The sequence below is a fragment of the Alosa alosa genome, chromosome 2, assembly GCF_017589495.1.
Source record: "Alosa alosa isolate M-15738 ecotype Scorff River chromosome 2, AALO_Geno_1.1, whole genome shotgun sequence".
In the NCBI taxonomy this organism is placed as follows: domain Eukaryota; kingdom Metazoa; phylum Chordata; class Actinopteri; order Clupeiformes; family Clupeidae; genus Alosa; species Alosa alosa.
The window spans coordinates 9,811,039-9,832,727 of record NC_063190.1 but is presented as its reverse complement, the minus strand read 5'-3'; the positions used below and the strand labels follow the sequence as shown (position 1 = coordinate 9,832,727).

At 46.8% G+C, this 21,689-nt stretch overlaps 1 protein-coding gene across 1 annotated transcript in view; it reads left to right on the top strand.

The window, feature by feature from the left end:
* The window catches only part of LOC125289177 (roundabout homolog 2-like), a 158,975-nt gene extending 141,910 nt beyond the window's left edge, over nucleotides 1-17,065 (top strand). The window contains 9 exon segments of the mRNA XM_048235883.1: nucleotides 1,577-1,704; nucleotides 4,093-4,365; nucleotides 7,005-7,164; nucleotides 9,617-9,845; nucleotides 9,848-9,882; nucleotides 11,639-11,850; nucleotides 15,227-15,394; nucleotides 16,270-16,526; nucleotides 17,018-17,065. Coding sequence (XP_048091840.1) covers nucleotides 1,577-1,704; nucleotides 4,093-4,365; nucleotides 7,005-7,164; nucleotides 9,617-9,845; nucleotides 9,848-9,882; nucleotides 11,639-11,850; nucleotides 15,227-15,394; nucleotides 16,270-16,526; nucleotides 17,018-17,035 — 1,480 coding nt within the window. The 3' untranslated portion in view covers nucleotides 17,036-17,065.
* Nucleotides 17,066-21,689: the final 4,624 nt, after the last annotated feature.

The window sequence follows — 21,689 nt, the reverse complement described above, 5'->3', positions numbered from 1 at the left end:
ATCATCCCCATCTCTCTCTTTTCCTTTTCCCTGCCCTCCTTCTCAGTCTCTCTGTCCGTTCTTCATTTCTCTCTCTCTCTCTGACACCTTTTCTTGGGTTTGCCTCTTCTCCTCCGCAGATGCTCTCTCCATTCTCACCTATGTCACACCTGAGCAGGCCAACCTCGCCAAGAGCCCAAACAACTGTAGCAAAAAATGTGCATCTAAAAATAAAGTCACCCCACACCCCCACCCAACCATTATACCAAGGCCACATGTGCCATACCTGTGTGTGTGTGTGTGTGTGTGTGTGTGTGTGTGTGTGTTTTACATACACATTCTAAGAGTATGGAGCACATCTGAGCTCCTATGGCCCAGAGGTGAATAAACCACTTCTGTGTGTGTGTGTGTGTGTGTGTGTGTGTGTGTGTGTGTGTTTATATGTGTGTATGTGTGTGTGTGTGTGTGTTTGTGTGTGTGTGTGTGTGTGTGTGTGTGTTTATATGTGTGTGTGTGTGTGTGTGTGTGTGTGTGGACTCAGGGGACTATGGTGTTTGTGGGCTGCTGCTTCCAGTAGTCATCAGACCAAGCCATGTGTGAGAGCAGACTCTCTGTCCAGCCTCTCCTCTCCACTCTCCACCCAACAAAAGAAAACACACACCAACAGTATGATACAGATACACACACTGCACACTCTCGCAGTGTGTTTCTCGTCTTGCACTAAAAAATCAGACTGGATTGCTTCACTTTATCCCTTTCAGCATTTTTTGCAGGACAATAGGATAGACAATCTCCCTTTTTTGTGAATCACCAACGATGCAGCCGCTAAAACCAGCCAATGGGCTTTGGGGTTGCTCTAGTTACCATGGAGACTCCCTTCTCGTCCCAGAGCCCTGGCTCACTGGCTGCAAGGCGCTGAATTTGGAGTGTAAATTCCTATTGTGGCGAGCTCTAAAGGAGATTTAATATTGGGCTAGTTGGGGAGGGGTGGGGGACAGTTCTCTGCAGGATGTGTGTGTGTGTGTGTGTGTGTGTGTGTGTGTGTGTGTGTGTGTGTGTGTGTGTGTGTGTGTGTGTGTGTGTGGTGTGATTTGTGGACTCGTCAATTGTTTATGTCTCTCTGTTTGCTTGTTTGTTATTTGCTGTGCTGCTGTGCTTGAGGCCACACAGCGATACACACACACACACAAACATGAACGCAAACACACACACATACACAAACACACATGCACATACACACACACACACACATACACATACAGTATATATAAACTTGATGGGATCCTGCTGTTTCTCTTGTCCAGTGTCTGGGTTTGTGGCTTCATGTTGTTCTTACCTTTTACCTTTTCTCTTCTCTCCTTGTTCCACTCCCCTATCTCTTTCCTCACCTCACTATCCCTCTGTCTTTCTTTTTCCTGCCTTCATCTTTCTTTCTTCCTCCTTTCCTCCCTTTCTTCCTTTTTTCTTCTGTTCTTTCTTTTTTCCCCCTTCTTTCTTTGTCTAATTCTTTCTTTCCTTCCCCCCACTTTGTTCTTTCTTTACTTCTCTCTTTTCTTGGCTCTGTCTTGCTCTGGTTCTTTGCACTCCCTCCCCGTAGCCGTCCTGGTCTGCTGAAGGCGGGGGATCCAGGCTTCCCGTGGCTGGCTGACTCCTGGCCCTCCACCAGCCTCCCTGCTAACGGCGCCCTGGGGGCTCCCAAGGACCGCGGCAACTACGGCCGCGGAGGTAAGAGCACGGCGCAACACACACTCTATTCTAGATGCAGTGAACACGTGCACACTTCGCTCAACACTCACACACACCATGCGTGTTAGATACACACACTGCTGCAAAATCCATAGACCTGCGTACGCGAAGGTACAGCACAAATGCACGCATGCAGGCATACACACATATAGTCTTTAAAGCACGCTTACACTCATACATGTGCAGGTGCTCACACACACAACCACGTACACACAGACACACACGTAGACACACACAGTCACACACGCATACACTTGCTGACACACCTTAGCACACCTAGTGCAGCCCTTTGGAGCGGACCTGCAGGTCACGGGCCAGGTGCACTGAGACGGCGGGAGTGATCCGGGCTGCATACATGCATGAGCGTGATGAATATTTCAGCCAGACGGGACTCCCAGCGCACTGGAAGTGACAGGCCGTCACACGCTGCTAACCCTCCTGCCCAGGGCCCCCAGGCCCCCGGGCCCCGAGTAAGGCTTGGCTCTGGCTTAGATGTGGCCCTGACACGTTGAGCAGCTGACCGGACAGTCTCACTGCTCTCACCTTAGCTATGAGCCAAAGGCACCTAGTTCAAAGTGGCAGACAGGAGATACAGTAGGTGTGAGACACAATACATAGGTTCGTTCATATGTGTTAAGCACAAGAGGATGTAACGTGTGTGTGTGTGTGTGTGTCCTTGTGTGTGTGTGGACAGTGTTCTTGTCTGTAGTGTGTGTGGCTGTTTGTCAGTTGTGCAAATGTATTGTATGGCTGGATAAACACACTGTCAGAGCTCCTGTTGCCGTGTGTGTGTGTGTGTGTGTGTGTTTCAAAGGGCATCAGGGCACATTTTACTCTAATCACATAAGGATCACCAATACTCCTGAGGCAGTTTACCCAGTGTGTGATTAATGTGTGTTTGTCTGTATATACTGTATGTGTCTGTCTGTGATGCATGGTTGCCAGTCCATGTATATTAATTACATTATCACAGTCAACATTAGTATTAATGTGTGTAAACCTTGTATCTACACTATTTTGGGTGTTTTTTGTGTATTATATTTGTTTATATTTGTGTGTGTGTGTGTGTGTGTTTTTCTATGTGTGGGTGGCTGCATATTCACATTTGTGTGTGTCTCTGTGTGTGTGAATATATGTGTGCACGTGCGTGTCTAACAGTGTGAGAATGCAGGCATCTGAAGGTCAGCCCCAATGTGTGTGTTTGTGTGTGTTTGTGTGTGTGTGTGTGTGTGTGTGTGTGTGTGTGTGTGTGTGTGTGAGTCCGTGGTCATCTCCCTGGACTCCTCCCCAGCCACCCCCGCGCACCTCCCCACTGTGCCTCGTCCTCGGCCTGATAATGAATCTGCGGGCTAATCACTTTCATTTATCTCACCTCATTTGAGCCGCCATGGGCCTCCGCACGGGCCTCGGCGTGTCAGCAGCGGCAACGGGACCGCCGCTAATCACCCCCCCCCATCCCCACGCAGGGCTGACCTTAAGAGCTGGGGACCCCCCACCACGGCCCGAGCTGTCCTGTCTTAAACACTCACTCATCAACACCGCCTAATGGCTTTATCAGAGGACACGGAGGAAACGAAGCAGCTGCCTCTGTGTTGTTTGTCTGTCTTTGTATTGTCTTTTTCACTTACAGAAAGGCTGTTAAAGTCTATCTTGATAAAACAATTGAGTGGTTAAGCAGACTTGTGTGTGTGCAGGAGTATGACACCTTAGTTGAGGTGGTGGCTAACACACTCATCTGCTGGTGATAGATGTTAAAGTATTTTTTTTAACAGTTGATGCCATGCATGTTTGTCATGATGGATGTAGTTTGGAGAATCTTAAAATAAGAGGATCTCTCCATGTGTCTTTTACTGGTCTTGTCCTAAAGGGTTAATTCCTAATTCAGTTGTATTTATTTACACTGCACCATAACATATGATTACATCTCAGGGTGCTAAGCCCAAACCTTGATCCCCCTAGGCCTAGAGCAAGCACTGACCCTGTGTTCGAACAGGGCAAGAATGAAATATTTTGATCCGAGAACTCAGATCTACAGCTCTTAACAGCCTGTCTGCCTAAGGCCTGCTGGGTATCGCTTTTTTTCTGGGGCACTTGCGGGTTGTTAATCTGTAAATGCAGTATTTATGTTATCTTATGTTTTAACTTCTTAACTTTGGCCTATAGTTGTTTATACACATACCGTTTAGCCATAGGCAGCATGACATCTTGTACATGCACAGTGACAATAAAGTATCTGTCTGTCATATAAATGTTTTTACTCATGTGTCTCTCTTTGTTGCTCTCTTTCTCTCTGCATTTCTCTCGTTCTCTCTCCATCTCTTGCTCTCACTCTCTCCTTCCATCTTCATCCATCCATCCATCCATCAGATGTTCTGCCCGCTGGCGGCGGCGAGAAGACGGGCACCATGTTGTCGGACGGCGCCATCTACAGCAGCATCGACTTCACGGGCAAGGCGGGCTACAGCAGTCCAGCGCGCGGCTCCCAGGCCACGCCGTACGCCACCACCCAGATCCTCCAGTCCAACAGTTTCCACGAGCTGGCCGTGGACCGGCCGGACCCGCGCTGGAAGGCCTCGCTGCGCGCCCAGCAGGAGATGGCCAGCCTGGGCTACTCGCTCACCGACAGCCGCAGCGCCAACGGTAGGCTGGCACACAGATAGGCAGGAGGTTGGAGGGACGACTGGAGTGATTTGGAGATTGTATGTGTGTGTGTGTGTGTGTGTGTGTGTGTGTGTTGTGTGTTTGTGTGTCTTTGTGTCTTTGTGTCTGTGTACGTGTCTGACTCTGTGTATGTGTGCTTTGTGGGTTTGTGGGTGAGTTTGGCTGCGATTGTCCTTGCAATGAGCCACCTGAGTGTGTGTGTGTGTGTGTGTGTGTGTGTGTGTGTGTGTGTGTGTGTGTGTGTGTGTGTGTGATTGAGAGAGAGAGTGTGTGTGTGTATGTGTGTGTGTGTGTGTGTGTGTGTGTGTGTGAGTGTGTGTAAGTCTGTGTATCTTTGTGTCTGTGTACGTGTACGTGTCTGACTCTGTGTATGTGTGCTTTGTGGGTTAGTGGGTGAGTTTGCGATTGTCCTTGCAATGAGCCACCTGTGTGTGTGTGTGTGTGTGTGTGTGTGTGTGTGTGTGTGTGTGTGTGTGTGTGTGTGTGTGTGTGTGTGTGTGTGTGTGTGTGTGTGTGTGTGTGTGTGTCTGTGTGTGTGTGTGTGTGTCTCTGTATGGGAGCATATCTGAAACAATTTTGTCATGTGGGTTGGGGGCAAGTGCTTATTTACATCATGTGGTGTCCCTGATATTTGTGTGTATGTTTGTGTGTGTGTGAGTGTGTGTGTGTGTGTGTGTGTGTGTGTGTGTGTGTGTGTGTGTGTGTGTGTGCTGTATATGTTTGCATATGTAATTACACATTGTTTTGTTGTTGTTTGGGGGCAGAGCTGCATATGTATTTGTTTTGCCCGGTCTGTTTGGCTCTGTCTGTCTGGGTTTGGGGGAATCGGCGGGAAATTGGGGTTTGTGTGTCACGGCGCCTCACCTCGCCTCGGGACCGCCCCGCTAAGGAGGACAGCCGACAGCCACGCTGAGGGTTTAGTGGCCTTACGCAGCGCCAGTATGTGTGCTAATGAGAAACGGGGAGACCAAGGGAAAGAGGAGAGAAGGCATAATAGGAGGAGGGAGATAAGGACAGAGGGAGAGAGAGAAAAAAAATGGCAGAAAGTAATGAGAGAGAGAGAGGGATAGAGAGAGAGAAAGAGAGAGAGAGAGAGAGAGAGAGAGACAGAAGGGGGGATAGAGAGTAAAATAAAGTGAGAAACTGAGGGGGTGGTGGTGAGGGTGCAGTATTTACATTTCCATTGAAAACAGCCCCCTCGGGAATATGGCTCTTAATCGTACCACGCTTGTGTGTTTTGCTTATCAGCCTTGGGAGTTTTTTAGCCCAGAAATGTCACAGAATTACAGCACGTTTGCCTGCATTAATTTGATTAAGCCGGGCAGGGATTCCCGTGCGCTCTGACCCCTGGATATGAAATTAAGGGGGGGGGGGGTTGTGGTCAGCGTGAGCACTGGCCTGGTGTGGATGTTTCCGGTGTCTCTGGGCAAGCAGCTGGTCAGCCAAGCGAAAGTGGGAGAGTTGCGTTTTTAGCGAGGAGGACCTGAAAGAGGCCACTGCCGGGAGGTGCTCTTGAAGAGTGAAGTGGAGAATTAGGGATGTAGAGAGTGAGCGAGAAAGTGGAAAAAATAGAGAAAAGAAAAGGAAGAAGAGAGGGAAGCAGAGAGAGAGAGAGAGAGAGAGAGAAGGGAAATCTGACTTGCAGGATAGCCTAGCAGGACAAGGGGGAGAAATAATGAATAATGAGAAGTCAAAGAGACAGAGAGAAAGAAGGGAGTCAGTGGGAGGATGGAGATAGTGAGAGACTGAGAAAGGCAAAGAGGAAGAGAAGGAAGAGAGTCTGTGTGTGTGTGTGTGTGTGTGTGTGTGTGTGTGTGTGTGTGTGTGTGTGTGCACAATCCATAGGGGATGTGAGCAGAGCTAATTAGAGCGCTCTGACACTGAGGGTCTGGCTCAGAACACACAGAGAGACTGACCCCCGACCCCACACCTCAACACAACCAGCTCTGTGTGTGTGTGTGTGTGTGTGTGTGTGTGTGTGTGTGTGTGTGTGTGTGTGTGTGTGTGTGTGTGTGTGTGCAAGTGTAAGTGTATGTGTATGGGTGGAGTGAGTGAAGTGAATGAGTGACTGTTTTTGTGTGAGAGTGTGTGTGTACGTCTGTGTGTGTGTGTGTGTGTGTGTGTGTGTGTGTGTGTGAGAGAGAGAGAGAGAGATCAAGACAAATAGAGTGTCGTTTGTGTCTATGCCCGTCTGTCTGTCTGTCTGTGCGCACACATGTTTTTATGAGTGCGATAATATGTTCACACGTGTGAGGATCATTTGATCAGTTGATCAGTGTGAGGATCATTTGATCAGTTAATCAGCATGAGGATTATTTGATCAGTTGATCAGTGTGAGGATCATTTGATCATCTATATGATTTCTGTTTTGTGATTACCTTTATTTGATCCCTTATGTAAATGATGTAAATATTTGATCCCTTATGTAAAAGTATAGTTATCAAGTAAACATTACTTGATAACTTTACTGTACCTATAGGCATCTATAGGCATCTCCCCATGCGTACATGTCATGTCTTATTGTGCCCTAGTCATAAATAATGCATTGTCCTGCCATGTTGCTGTTGGTGTTCAGCATGTGTTTGACCCTCCGCTGACCCCTCTACATGCCATGGCAGGTGGGAAGGCTGGGAAGAAGAAGAAGGCCAAGAGTGGAAGCAAGACCACCAAGAGCAACGGCAGCTGCTGGGCCAACATGCCCCTGCCTCCCCCACCCATGAACCCTCTCCCAGGCACAGAGGTGGACCACTACGCCCCCGACCACCATGGAGGAGGAGGGTAAGATGGGCACGGATACACACACACATGCACTCACATGCACACACACACACACACACACACACACACACACACACACACACACACACACACACACACACACACACACACACACACACAAATATCCCTCAGGTGCTCAAGCTGACTAAAACAATCAGATATGTGTGTATAGGCTCCATTATACTGTTTGTACACACAAACACATACATACAGTACACACACACACACACACACACACACACACACACACACAAAGCCACACAGGCATGCATACAGAAAGACACAAATACATCATTCTCTATCTCTTTCACACTCCTTCTCAGACACCCACCCACAGACATATCACTCTGTCTTTCTTAGACAGACACAAACACACAGACGACCACACACACACACACACACACACACACACAGATACACCAGTCACTCTGGGATTTGTTTTGGCAGGCCTATCTAACACAGCCAGCAGACAGACAGACCGACTGACAGATGGTCTGAGTGTCTAGAAACATATCATTGTATCTTGTGCGAATGCACGCGTGCACACATACCACATGCGCACACATACACACACGCGCACACATACACACACACACGCACACACACACGCACACACGCACACACACACACACACACACACACACACACACACACACACACACACACACACACACACACCAGTATGGCAACAGCAGTCATCAGACCCAGGCACATCTCCCATCTCCCAGAAATCTCCATTCATCCTCCAACAGAAACACCTCCTCCTTCTCCCTCCCTAACGTCCCTCTATGCAGATGTGTCTGTATCGGTCTCTCTCCTTCTCTCTCCTTCTCTCTCCTTCTCTCTCTCCTTGTCCCCTCTCTGCCCCTCCCCTCCCCCCATGTGCCATATCAGCTGCCTTCATGTGATGCAGTGCTGCTGAGTTTATGTGCAGTCGCTGGTCATTGTGCACGTTGACAGGAGACTGTTGTGTTTTGCTTCTTGTTTTTGTTTCTTTGTTGTTTTGTTTTTGTCCTTGTCTCATCCACCCCTCCATTTCCAGAATACGGAGTGCAGATTCCATGTTCCAGGAGTAGACTGTCAGCAGGTTTTTATGATGTGTGTGTGTGTGTGTGTGTGTGTGTGTGTGTGTGTGTGTGTGTGTGTGTGTGTGTGCGTGTGACACAGGCAGCGGTGAGCAGACTGCCAGAGAGAGGAGCAGGAGAGATGAACACAGGAGCAGGGCTAATGAGCATTCTGCTGCCAGAGAGACAGAGAGAGAGAGAGAGAGAGAGAGAGAGATGTGTGTGGGGGTGGGGTAAAGAGATGGAGAGAAATGTGGGGGCATGGAGGGAAGAAAGAGGAGCAGAGAGCAAAAGACAGAGGAGAGAGGAGAGACAGAGACAGAGACTTGAAGAATAATAGACATGAAATGAGAGAAGAGGAACAGAGGGAATCTTCTAATAATAATCCAACATGTGGACCCTCTGGGGAGCTGTTTTATGTGCATGCATTGTTAGATTTCTTCATAAAGCCTGCAGTGATTTAAAGATGTCTTCCTCGTTATAGGGGAAAGATGTTAGTTGAAGGGCATAGATGAGAAACGTTGGAGCTAGAGTCCGAAACGTTGTGTGAGCGTCTGACCTTATTCAGACTCTGTGTCTCTCCCCATGTGAGGAGCTCTGACTCACAGTACTCCTGTGGTGCCAATTACTGTTTTTTTCCCTGATTGCAATAATTACTGAGTTGAGACACAGTAGGAACAGAAACAAGTTGCGAATGGACACACACACACAGACACACACACCGACACACACACGGGAGGAATCTTTGATGACATTCGCTTCATCTTTGCCCCATTAAATGTTAAGTGATTTTATCTTCCACGCTACTTGTCATCCTCCCATATCCCACCATCATTGCTAGAAAACGCTTTCCTTAATGTCCTCACTTTCTTTTTGTCCCCATTACTCTTTATGGTAATTGTGTGTGTGTGTGTGTGTGTGTGTGTGTGTGTGTGTGTGTGTGTGTGTGTGTGTGTGTGAGTTGGGGTTGGGGGTGGGGGGTAGATTCTGTGATTGCCTGTAATATGCACAATGTCTCATAAACACTCATCTGGCCCAACCACGTCGTTATATTTCATGGACGTATCCTCATTCTGAAGCACATTGAGATGAAAGATGCATGTAAATTAGTGCAGGTAGCTTGAGAGAAACATAGCACTCCATGCTGACTCGTTTTGCATGGGTAGTGTCTTTCGGAGGGCCCGAACTTGCACTGTACGCTGGGCAGGGACTGAACGTTAGAGCCAAGTCTAACTTTAAATCAAGTTGGCAGCTTTGAAGTCAACCGTTGTCCTGTGATATGATTGAAACGTCCTGTGGATTGTTTGCTAACAGAATGACCTCTGCCCAGTGTACGTGTCGGCCCCTCCTAAAATAGCATTGTGCCTTTTTGCATGTGCCTCACACAGGTACGAGAGGGACAGCTGGGTGGCGCCGCTGCCCGTGCAGACGTACCTGCACCAGGGCCTGGAGGACGAGCTGGAGGAGGAGGAGGAGCGTGTGCCCACTCCGCCCATGAGGGGAGTGGCCTCATCCCCGGTGGTGGTTCCCTACGGCCAGCCGCCATCGGCCTCGCTCGGCTCGGTCCACCACGAGGAGATGCAGTCCATGCTGCAGGCCCACCTGGACGAGCTGACGCACGCGCCTACCAGTACGAGGTGGCCAAGCAGTCATGGTGAGGGACCCCCCGCCCACACACAGGATGCACTCTATGTACATCTGTATCTATGTATTATATGAATGAAACACTATTCAACTTATTCCGCGCGCAAACATGGGGGGTGCTAGCTTTGCCCACATTGTCTCCGAACTTCCATTGAGCAGTACATCCATTGCGATAGCAGATTTGGCATCATATACATGGGTCATCCTAAAGTTAGGAACGTTTATTTAGGATTTTGGTGACTTAAGACATTTCTGTTATACACCCTTTCCTATCTGAAGTTGGATGGGTTGTTCTGTAATGACTTTCTAAACTAGTTTTTCACTATAGTTACCAAACAGATAAGGATTTGCGAAGTTTCTCCATACCATACAGCTGCCACTGCCGCGATCGCCTACCCACCGTAGGGGTGAATAGCCTTGGGTAGCTGGCACACTATTGCAATCTGACCTCCTGATGACATTTTGCCGTTTTCCTCCCAAGTTAGCCTCTATATCCCCTTCGTCAGGTTATCCCAATGAAGTTCAGACGAAGCTAGGCCGGACCGGAAGTTTAAAGACAACGTGGAATTTAAAGTAGTGTATGTATGGGCACACAACTGTCTTTGCATTTGTTTAATAGTGAATTGGTATATGGATTCATCTTACATTTTACCTTACAATTCACATTATTTTCCTTTGTTTCCAAATGTATTAGTTTGCTGGTTTGATGTGAATCACACATGCCAGAGTTGACACAGTTGGTGAATGAATGCAGTGCAATGTTAGCTAGGGATAGCAGGCCTATTGGATTGCATTCATCTACAGGGATGAGAAAGCAGCTAATTCACACACACCTGCTCATTGTGCTTCACTCAAAAGCGAGACAGCTCAACCAGGCCAACTTAACCTCTATGCAAATGCATCTCCTTTGCATATCAAAGCTTTTCCCCAAACAGTACATGAGCCTGGCATTCCCACAAAATGTCACACAAAGGCTGGGCCTGTCGTGTTGCCTGCAGGTGATAAAAGCTCACTCATTGATTACAGTTGTAACCAGCACCGGCAAAAAAAAAAAAAAAACTTGTCAAGCATGGGTGTGGGGGGAGGGGAGGAGGGATGCAGTGACATCTACTTGTTCTTTAGGTGGTGTACGGGTGGGGGGAGGGGTGGGGTAGTAATGACTGGGTTTAGTGTTGGTGTGCGTCTGAAAACAAGGAGAAGGAAGAGAAAGAGCTGGTAATTATGCTGTGGGGGTGGTGTGTGTGTGGGGGGGGGGGGGGTGGTGTTTCACCGAGGGCTGTCAAGGCGGGCAGCTGGGTTCCAGATAACGCCCCTGTGCGTGGCTGACAGGCCGGCCCACCGCTCCATCTTTCTGCTGCCATGAACCCAAGTACGCCCCCATTATTGCCGCCGCCGCCCGTGTAAAGCCCTGCCGATACCATTTGCGCTGCCTGGCTGCCTGGACCGCCAGCCAGCCCAAGTAGCGCCCACCTCCGGCATCGCCGAGGAAAAAACACAAATCTAAATTCGATCTCCATTCAGTGCAGCTCTCTGTCTATTGAACTTGTCTGGGACTAGATAGTCTCTCTGACTCTCAAGGGGGTTCTTTCTCTTTCTCTTTCTCTCTCTCTCTCTCTCTCTCTCTCTCTCTCTCTCTCTCTCTCTTTGTCCATCTCCCTGCCTCTGGCTCCTAGTGATATTTTCCACTATTGTAATTCCCTTATACCTGCAGTCATTCTTCAGTGTTTTATTTTGTTCTATTTTCTGTTTCCTGTCTTGTCACGCAGGCATATAAAGGGCAGCCCGCTCCCGCCCAAGGCCCCCGCCCCTCCCGTAGGCTACGTGTCCAGCACGCTGGCCTCTGATCTGGGACCGGACATCATGACTGACGGGGAGGATGAGGATGGAGACAGCGAGGAGTACGACCTGTCACGACCGCTGTGTAAGCTGGAGTACACGCCCGGGCGTAGCATGGACAACATGGAGGGTCCTGGCACAGGTAATGAACAGACCCCCACACACCCACACACACACACACACACACACACACACACACACAGACATACTGTACATACACACACTGGTGTCTCCAAACACACACACACTATATCCTGTCAATGCACACACAAAGAGATCTCACAAAGTCACCAACATGAATGCACTTTCCATTAGAAGAAGACACACATCCAGACACACACACACACACACACACACACACACACACACACACACACACACACACACAAACACACACAGACACACACACACACATACACACACACAAACACACACACACACACACATACACACACATACACGCACTCCTTACCAAAAGAATGCACACCTATGCCACCATTGACACACCCTTCTGTCAGCTCAAGAATACACACAAAGATGGCCACCATCCAAAAAAAAAGAAAGAAATAAAAAAGCTTTTGTCTCATTAGAACAACACACACAGTCACAACACGCTTTTCTTTCATTACAAGGAACCACACAGATGTCTCCACAAGGGGCCTTTCCTTGGTTTTCATTTCAACAGCCTGATGTGTCTCAGACAAACCTCTCCTGGAGCTCCCATTACCATTACACTTTCCTCTTATGTCTGAGGAGCCTTTTATACGACGAGTGTTTAACTGAGCACAGCCAGACAGCTCTGTGCTGCCACTAAAATAACATATACCAGTATATATATGTATTCAGTGTGTGTAATGTTGCACTGTATGGAACAGCCACTGAATGATTCATATAAATGCAAATGTTTGACTGCAGATGAGCTAAAGGTGGAAGGGGTGAAACGATTGAATAAGTAAACACGAAATGAAAAAGCTCTGACTGAATGTGTTCAGTGTGCCCAGTGTCATAGGACATAGGCTGTAACAAGCACACTCGCCCCGGCACCAATCCATTCAGCTGGGAGATAAAGAGGCCAACATCATTTATTTCTTAATTACCTTTCATTATAGGGGGGACAATACCAAAATACTTCATCGAGGATAAAATGGGTGAGACACACACACACACACACACACACACACACACACACACACACACACACACACACACACACACACACACACACACACACACACACACACACACACACACACACACACACACAAACACTCACTGGTTAAAAGGGTAGAGTACAGGACATGGGTAATAAGGTGGGGTGGGGGCTGGTGCCAGAGATACAAACAGGTATTGAAACAATCAGTCAAAGGAACTAGACATGACATGCCAGTGTCAACATTCAGGATGAGGTGAGACCTGCATATTATGAATAGCGCTAGTAGTGATTTGTTGTTATTAATGCAAGCAGCTTCCTGTGCATTCTGTATTCATGATTTCATATTTCTTCAGTAGCAGAGATGTTTAAATAGTGTCTCCTCATTGTCCTTTTCATATTGGGGGCGGATATCAGATGCTGTGGTATTTGCCTGTTAAGTATTAACTGGTAATCTAAGGGTCACTGGGGTGATTTTTTTTTTTTCATTTTGTTGGACGTCGGACAAGAGAATCCGGTAGTTTTAGCTGACATGATGCTGATTTTTCAATTTTCTCAGCACATTCTCAGATGACCCATTCAAGTTCTTTAAAAAAAAAATAGTCACTCAAAATTTCATGAATTTTAACAGGAAATTGAATGACCGCTAATGATAGAGGAAGGTTATACAAGTGAGAAATTTGCACATTTGCATGGCGAGGACAGAAGAGAGAGAGAGAGAGAGAGAGAGAGAGAAAGAGAGGGAAAGAAAAAATGTGTATGCAGCATTCAGGAGCGAAATGAATTTTTGATGGAAGCAATCATTCCTGTTTGACATCTCATTTAGCCATTTCTCCCCCTCTCGTGTCCTTTTGATGAATTGTAGGGGGTTATGGGGGGACTCTACATGTATAATATCACTCCAGCTTTAAACATGGCTCCACTTAATTTAAGAACAATTCCACCCCATAGTACCATTGAAAGCACAAACTGCAGCGTTAAAATGACTGTCCGTATATGATCCGTAGGCTACCTCATATTCAATCATATTTCCTATAGCCTTTTTGAAAATCTTACTTTCTCCCTTTGGATGATATTGTGCAGTTAGCCATGGAAACATTTCTCATTAACTTTGCTGAATAACCATGGAGACATGTAACGAGAATTGATCTTCTTTTACTCAGCCAATCGATACGGTGCGAGGGCCTTGGTGATGGAATGAGTGTAGTCTTGCTGGGTGTTGGGAGAAGGGGTGATGGAGGCGGTGGTGGAGGAGAGGAAGAGATGGAGAAGAAGGAGATGGGGTGTTTCACTTGACTGAGCAAGCCGGAGTGTGTGTGTGTGTGTGTGTGTGTGTGTGTGTGTGTGTGTGTGTGTGTGTGTGTGTGTGTGTGTGTGTGTGTGTAAGGTGGGTGTAGGTGAGTGGTGGACCACCGTGGGCCTCACCACAGTTTTTCCGGGTGATGATGGAACAGCAGTCCGGGCGAATGTGACACGCGGCGTCACTGATCTATGGGCCAGTGGCGTGATGAAGTAGTTACTGTGCCGTTATCAGAGCCCCAGGGCCGCCGGCACCGCGCAAGAGCGGCCCACTAGATCTGATTATTCTCTCTGAAAGGTCTCTCAGATTCCCACTTTCTTTCTTTCTCTCTCTTTCTCTTTCTTTTTCTTTCTTTCTTTCTCTCGCTCTCTCTTTCTTTCTTTCTTTCTCTCAACCCTCTCTGTGCTTCCTCCTCCTCTTCCTCTTCACCTCCGCCTCTGCTTCTTCTGCCTTCTATTGTTCTCTGTCACCATGCCCACACACTCCCACAGGGTGGGTGAGTGTGTGTGTGTGTGTGTGTGTGTGTGTGTGTGTGTGTGTGTGTGTGTGTGTGTGTGTGAGTGGAAGAACATGACCCAGCGTGATCCTTGCCAGTTTTGCACTGCCTGGTCGTGTCGAAGAAATCTCTCTTATTCAGCACGACCCCCACAGGGGAGGTGGCGGGTCAACAGAGGCGTCTGGCATGCTGCCAGGCCCCCTCCGAGTCCAACTTTACCAGACTCTCCTCAGCGTAGTTACACATGGCTCCTCTCTCATGTTAGTACCAATATCTTTGGTTATAACACGGTTATTACATTGGAATATGTGCTATACACCAGGCAGGACTTTTTTTACAAAGTATATATGATGTGATTAAACCTCTTTGATCAGTTGAGGTCGACTGTGCCATATGAAATGCCCTGTTTTCAAACATGCACATTTTCATGCACATTTAGCATGTATTTATGTAAGTATACCAAATTCCTCATAAGGACATACTTAGTTCTCTCTCTCACTCTTTCTCACTATCTCTCTCTCTCTCTCTCGCTCTCTCTCTGTGTGTGTGTGTATATCTCCTCATCTCTCCAGGGAAGGCCTACTCCTCGCGGACCCAGCCCGACAGCCCCCTCTCCTCAGACAGTAGCCTGCTGGGCACGCAGAGCCTCGGCCACCGGAGGGCGCCACAGGCCCCACGCAAGCACCGGGCAGAGATGACGGGCGCCACTGAGCCCCGCAGGGAGCCCAACCTCAGCGACGGTGAGAGAGAGAGAGAGAGAGAGAGAGAGACAGAGAGAGAGACAGAGAGAGACAGAGAGAGAGACAGAGGGAGAGATCGTGCTATGGGGAATAGCCACCTGTACTGCTGTAGTATAAAATTAACTGTTCACACATAATGAGTCACATTAAATTGAATATAAATAGTGCATAGCCAATAAGTGAATAACTAATTCATGAATAGGAATTAGAGGCATTGTACAATAGAGCGTATGGATCTCTAATAGTCATTAGATCCAGTATTAGCGGCTTATACTGTTACTTATATTGATTACTGATAAAGAATTATCTACCGGTATTTGTTATTTCTACTGATGCTGATATGAGAATAGTAAATATTTATTAAACATTTTTGCACATTGGAATGAATTTATTTTGATAATTATAATCTCAGAAGATTGAACACAGTGTTTGTGCTCTAATGCTCTTCTAGCTGAGCTCAGCATCATTTTAATTGCGTCATGTGTTTTCACCAACAAATTCACAGACTATGGTTCGTTCAGTGGTGTTGTCTACATGGTACGCAGGACTGCACAGTATACCCAGTTAAAAAGCATCATCATCTCAGTATACCCACTTAAAATAGACAAGGATACATATTAACATTTGGGGTTGATCACAGTATGAGTATACCCCCAGCAAACTACTACATCACAGTATACTCACAACAGTTAATTAGATTACACCACTGAGTTCGTTGACCACCTTCCAGCAGCTGTGCATGACTGGGTCTTTAGGATAGCTCCAAGACTACCGGAGAAAGCTCCATATCATTTTGATGAGGCCTGAACAAAGACTTGGTAACCCCCCTCAAGAGCATCCTTAACCCCCTGCTCTGCTCTGCTCTCCCCCCGCAGGGCACTCTGCCACCTCCGAGCCCCTCCACAGTGTGGGGGCACGCCTGCACGGCTCCTGGGGCACCATTGGATCGGGATGCCCGACGAGTGCCTGGTGTCCACCCTGGAGCGACAGCACATGGGACCCTGGGGCGGCTCCGCCTCCTCCTCCTCCAGGGGCACCTTGGGACGCGGCGTCCACCAGAGGCCCTTCGCCGACCAATCAGAGAGCGGGCGCCTGGGCCTTGGCAGCATGGAGTCGAACCACAGAGAGTTATGTGAGTGTGCCGTTGCCATGGCAACAGCCTTGTGTTTGGGGGATTGTTGTACCAAAGATCTCAACCGTCTCTGGTTATAGTTTCAAGGCTGACGGAGTTGACTATGGTCTGTGTGTGTGTGTGTGTGTGTGTGTGTGTGTGTGTGTGTGTGTGTGTGTGTGTGTGTGTGTGTGTGTCTTTGTGTGTGAGTTGTGTCTCCTCAACTATTTCTCTTTTTGTGTCCTTTTTTACTTGCTACATTCTGTTTGAATGTTTTGTTTGTCCTTCTATTGTGTCCCTTGACATTCTTGAATATCTCTATCTTGTCAGAGCGAGACTATTGTTTGCTGTCCTACCTGCCTAGCCTTCATCATTTGTTTTTGGTTTGACTGGGTCTGTTGTCCCCTGTGTTGTCATTCAACGGGCTCTATGGTTTACTGTTCTCTTTCTCTTACCTGTCTTACTGTTACCTGCCAATGTGTCTTACTGTCCTGTCTGTTTCCCTCCTGCAGAATGGCCCATCTGAATGAAGAACTGGACCTTTCACTGCCCCCCATCCCAGACAAGGGACTTCCCGCTGAACCTGTGCAATGAATCTCTCTCCTTCCTGGTGTCTCCCAGAAGAAGAAAGGAGGGAAAGAATACAAAGGAGAGAGAGAGAGTGATAGAAAGAAAAAAAGAGATGAAAAGGAACTGATGGTGATGTACAGACACATGGATACACATCTCACTATGCGCCCTCCTCCCCCACCCCACTGCGCCCTCCTCCCCCCCACCCCACTGCGCCCTCCTCCCCCCCACCCCACTGCGCTCTTTGCCCCTCTTCCCTCTTGGAGAATTATCTCACATGTTCCCCTCCCCCTCCCTGAGTTTTGTGTCACGAAAATATAAATCACTTATACAATATAAACTTGTTGTGAATGACGTGGAAAAAAAGAGAAATCACAGCTGTAAGCTTATTGTCCCTTGCCATGGAGGAAAAAAGGGATTTGTATTTCTTGTAAATATGTTTTTATTAATATTATTTTGTTTGATGTTGCTTTGCTATGCAAGCCAAAATCAAATTTTAGGTTTGTGTCTCTTTCAATGGTCATTTTGCATTGTGTATTGATGAAACGTGGTGTCACAATGGTTAATTTTGTTCTTTTTTTTCATAAATGCTCTAAATATTTGCTAAGTTATTATGAATAATTGTTTACTTTGCACAGAACATTTTTTTGGTGACAAGCACAACGTCTTCAGCTTTGGCTGACTCGTGGAAAAAAAGCGAATGATTATGTTGAAAAGAAGTGTCTGTACTGAGGAGGAGTGGGGGCATGGGGGAGGAAAAGAGTATTAAGAGATTTCAGGACAGAGCTTTTATCATCCTGCACTGTCAATTGTAAGTGCAGTATGGCAGTTTTGTAGGCAGGCTGTGACTACTGTGGCAGAAGAATACAGAGAGAGAGAGAGAGAGAGAGAGAGAGAGAGAGAATGACAAAGAGACAGAATGACAGAGAAAGTGTGTGTCTATAAAAAACTTATTTTAAGTGAGCAGTCGATTGGTCAATTGCTCAATGGTTCTCCTTCAAGGAAAGAACACAAGGAATGCAGGGCATTGTTTGGAAGGCTCTGAAAAACTCTTTTGAAAAAGGAGTTTTAAAATTTCAAGAGTGCTTTAGGTATGCAGCAGACATGCTGCAGCAGACATGCTGGCCTCCTTTCCATCACTAATGGAGGCCATTGGTATGGTGGGCAGATAGCAGCTTGCTGTCCTTTTTCCCCAGCCTGGGCACAATGATGCAGCAGTGAGTACTGGACCAGGAGGGTATTTGCCAGATGTGTGAAGATTAGAACACAACACAGATGTGCGAGACAGAGAGAGAGAGAGAGAGAGAGAGAGAGAGAGAGAGAGAGACTCCTGTATGACCACTTCCCTGTTTGATGTTTAGTTTGCATGTTTAGCAAACTCTGTTCTGGTTTTAAATTAAACTGACAGGAACCATACAGTCACATGTAGGGCAGTCACAGGTTACAGTTCTCTGGTCTGTGAATCACCTGAACCAGTGATAGAGAGAGATTTCTAATGTTTATTTTTATTTAAAAAAGGAAATACCCCCTGGTATGCATTGTGACCTTGAGTCATGATGGTGTGTGCGCCAGTGAGATTCACTTTTTCACCTCTTTGTACGGATCTTTTGATTTCTCTTTCTCTGTGCAGTTTGTAATTATCTCCACGTGTACAGAGTCGCCCTCGGCTGGCAGCTGGCTCTGGCCGGACCTGCGCGTCGGTCAGATCCAGGAGCGGAGGCGGGCCGAGTCTGCGCCGGAGGCAACGGTGAGCCAGGGTCCTAAAACCTGCCGAATCTGTTCTGCCCTCAGGAAAACACAGGCACTTGCAACGTGACCGTTTCTGAAGAAAAGAAAAACATACAAAAAAAAAAACATGAACAAAAATGCAAATAAAATATGTATGTGAACATATACGGACTGGTCTGGTTGAGTTATTTCTGACTATGATACTTAATGCACACAAATTTGGAATGTGCTCACTAAACCACCACATCTACTGTGCACAGGACACAGAGCTGAATAGAGGCTAAACAGGCATGACATGCTGATGATGGAAACAGCAAGAATTGACTGAAAATCAGAATCAAAATGGTCCCTCAGCAGTATAAGTGTTGACTTCTTGTAGCCTATGCAGGAACAGTTCACTCCTACACAGCCGATAGGGGATAAATAAGATGTAAGTGCTTTGCATACTGAGAGAGGCACTTGTGAAAATCTAGTGCTAGTCTATCTTCACCCACACACACTTCTGACTCAATGCCCCTGGTCACTGGGAAGGAGATAAAATGTTCTTAATCAAGCAAATTAATAAACAAACAAATAAATCACCACCATTTATTTATTTTGGATTAATCAGAGCCAGCAAATGCATCCTAACGCGACGAAATTAGCATGATTAATGCAGGGAAGAAACTAAGTGGTGATATGAAATTAAAATCATGTTTTCTTCTCTCAGCAATCACAACCACTCTTCACCTTAACGGCTTGCCAGCTCTGTGAGCTCTGCCTGAATTGATGGTGACACGAATTAGAGGGTATTAAACGCATGCAGAGGTGGATCAGCCAGTCTCTTGTTTACACAGTTGAGCGTCTGCACTCGCCAAAGCCAGATTTGCCCGATTTTATTTTAATGCACCACACCGATAGAAATTACCAATGCAGACTTGTCACACAGGGAAAAATGGTTACATTTGCATGTGGTTCAGGGCCATTCAGAGATTATTGCTAGTCATGAAGAACTGAATCTCAATAGATTCCTAGATGGTAGATTATATGTTGCCTAACAGAGAAAAACTAGCTCCCTCTAGTGGATAGGGTTATACTTTTGTTTGTATCTGTAGGTATAGAAATTATTTTGGTATATCAGTTTGTTTGATCAGGTATTTGTCAAGATATCAACATATGTTTTTGATGAAGATTGCACATATCTGTGTGTGGGTGTGTGCGCGCGTGTGTGAACATGAGTAGTTAACAGTATTTGCTTTGGGTTTGCACAGTGTTATTACAGTATGTGTATATGTGACCTTGATCATTTATTTGGCCGTGCCGTGCGAGACAGAATAGTGGGTCAACCAATTGGAACAAAGCAGTCAGACACAGAGGTTGCAGTGAACAAACTTAGGAATTTATTTATAATGTGTGGGGAAAAGGGATGGGGAGCAGAGGTCAACTCAAATCTTCACAGTGCTGGATCGAGGCAGTCAGAGGACTCGTGTCGGCTTCTGAGATAAAGGGGAGAGAGAGAGATGTTAGTGGGAAGTTCGGTCCCTGCCACTGACTGTGCCACCTAGCCCTCTTGGTTGTCATGGTGGGTTGTTCACGAATTCAGGCCCTCTTTCCTGTTCCAGACAAGCACAGACACCTGGGGGGGCCGGAGCTTCCTAAGGCACTGCTCTTGGGTAGTACCGCCCATCCAATACTATGCCTCTCATCTGCCTTTGCTGGCCTGTTTGTAGCCATGTGGGGCACTGATCCCCGACAGAGCCCTCACAGTATATATATATATGTGTGTTTGCATGATGAATGCCTGTCTATGTGCATCTGTGTGTGCATACTGTATGTTCACTGTGAGCCTTTCTGTTTATCAAGGTCAGGGATTTGAGTATATAGATGCTGAACATAATCAACACACATACACACATGCACACAGAGAGAGACACACACACACACACACACACACACTGTCTGTCACAAATTGAATTTCAGTGTGAAAAGGATTCTGGAATGAAAACAGTTGGCCTTGAATGGGAGATGGCATCCGGTGAGCGGAAAATTGTTTCCACCACTGCTGTCAGACAAACAAGTCCACAGTCAGGTTCGCAGCAGGAAGATGACTACTTCAAAATGCCTTTCACCAGGAAGGGTTTATTAAAGGGCTTCATCTAAATCTGTTCTGTGAAAATGGGTAGCTTGTGGTCTAGTTGTGAAAAATGATCATGTCCACAACATATAACACAGTTCTGATTGGCCATCACTCACAAAGGGCCTTTGAGCATCAAATTGGTCTGTGCCGTAACAGGTTCACGTAGGAACTGTACACACACAGTTGATGTGTTTTACTTGTTACACGTGTCCTTAAAGAAAAATTCCGGTATTTAGCACTTTGAGTCCCTTTTCTGGTTTGTTTTGGATGAACTAGAGTGGTGGACACCGACATTTTGACGATTGGTCCTGTCTCGACTTTTCTGACTCGTTTTGAATCGCCTTTGACTACTTTGAGTGGCTGCCAACAGGCATGCTCAAACATGTCCTAAAACATCCCTTAACGTTCGTTTTCAAAACTGTGCAACTCACCGAGTGGTGAGAAAAGGGACTCAAAGTGCTAAATACCGGAATTTTCCTTTATGTCACAGCAGCCATTTCTTAATTATTTCTGCTAACCTATTTTTTGTGGTAATATTTCATGTAATGCTAATGCACTCTCTCTCTGTGTCTCTATCTATCTCCTTTTCACACACACACACACACACACACACATGCACATCTCCTCCATAAACACCACTCAAACAGTTATAGCACTTTAGCTTAGCATTAGCTTAGACAGATGGTGGTACTAACAGCCATTATTTCAAAGCAGCTGCTCTCCCTAGCCAGTGATCCTGCACAATGTGAGATGAGGGACACCGCTGTTTA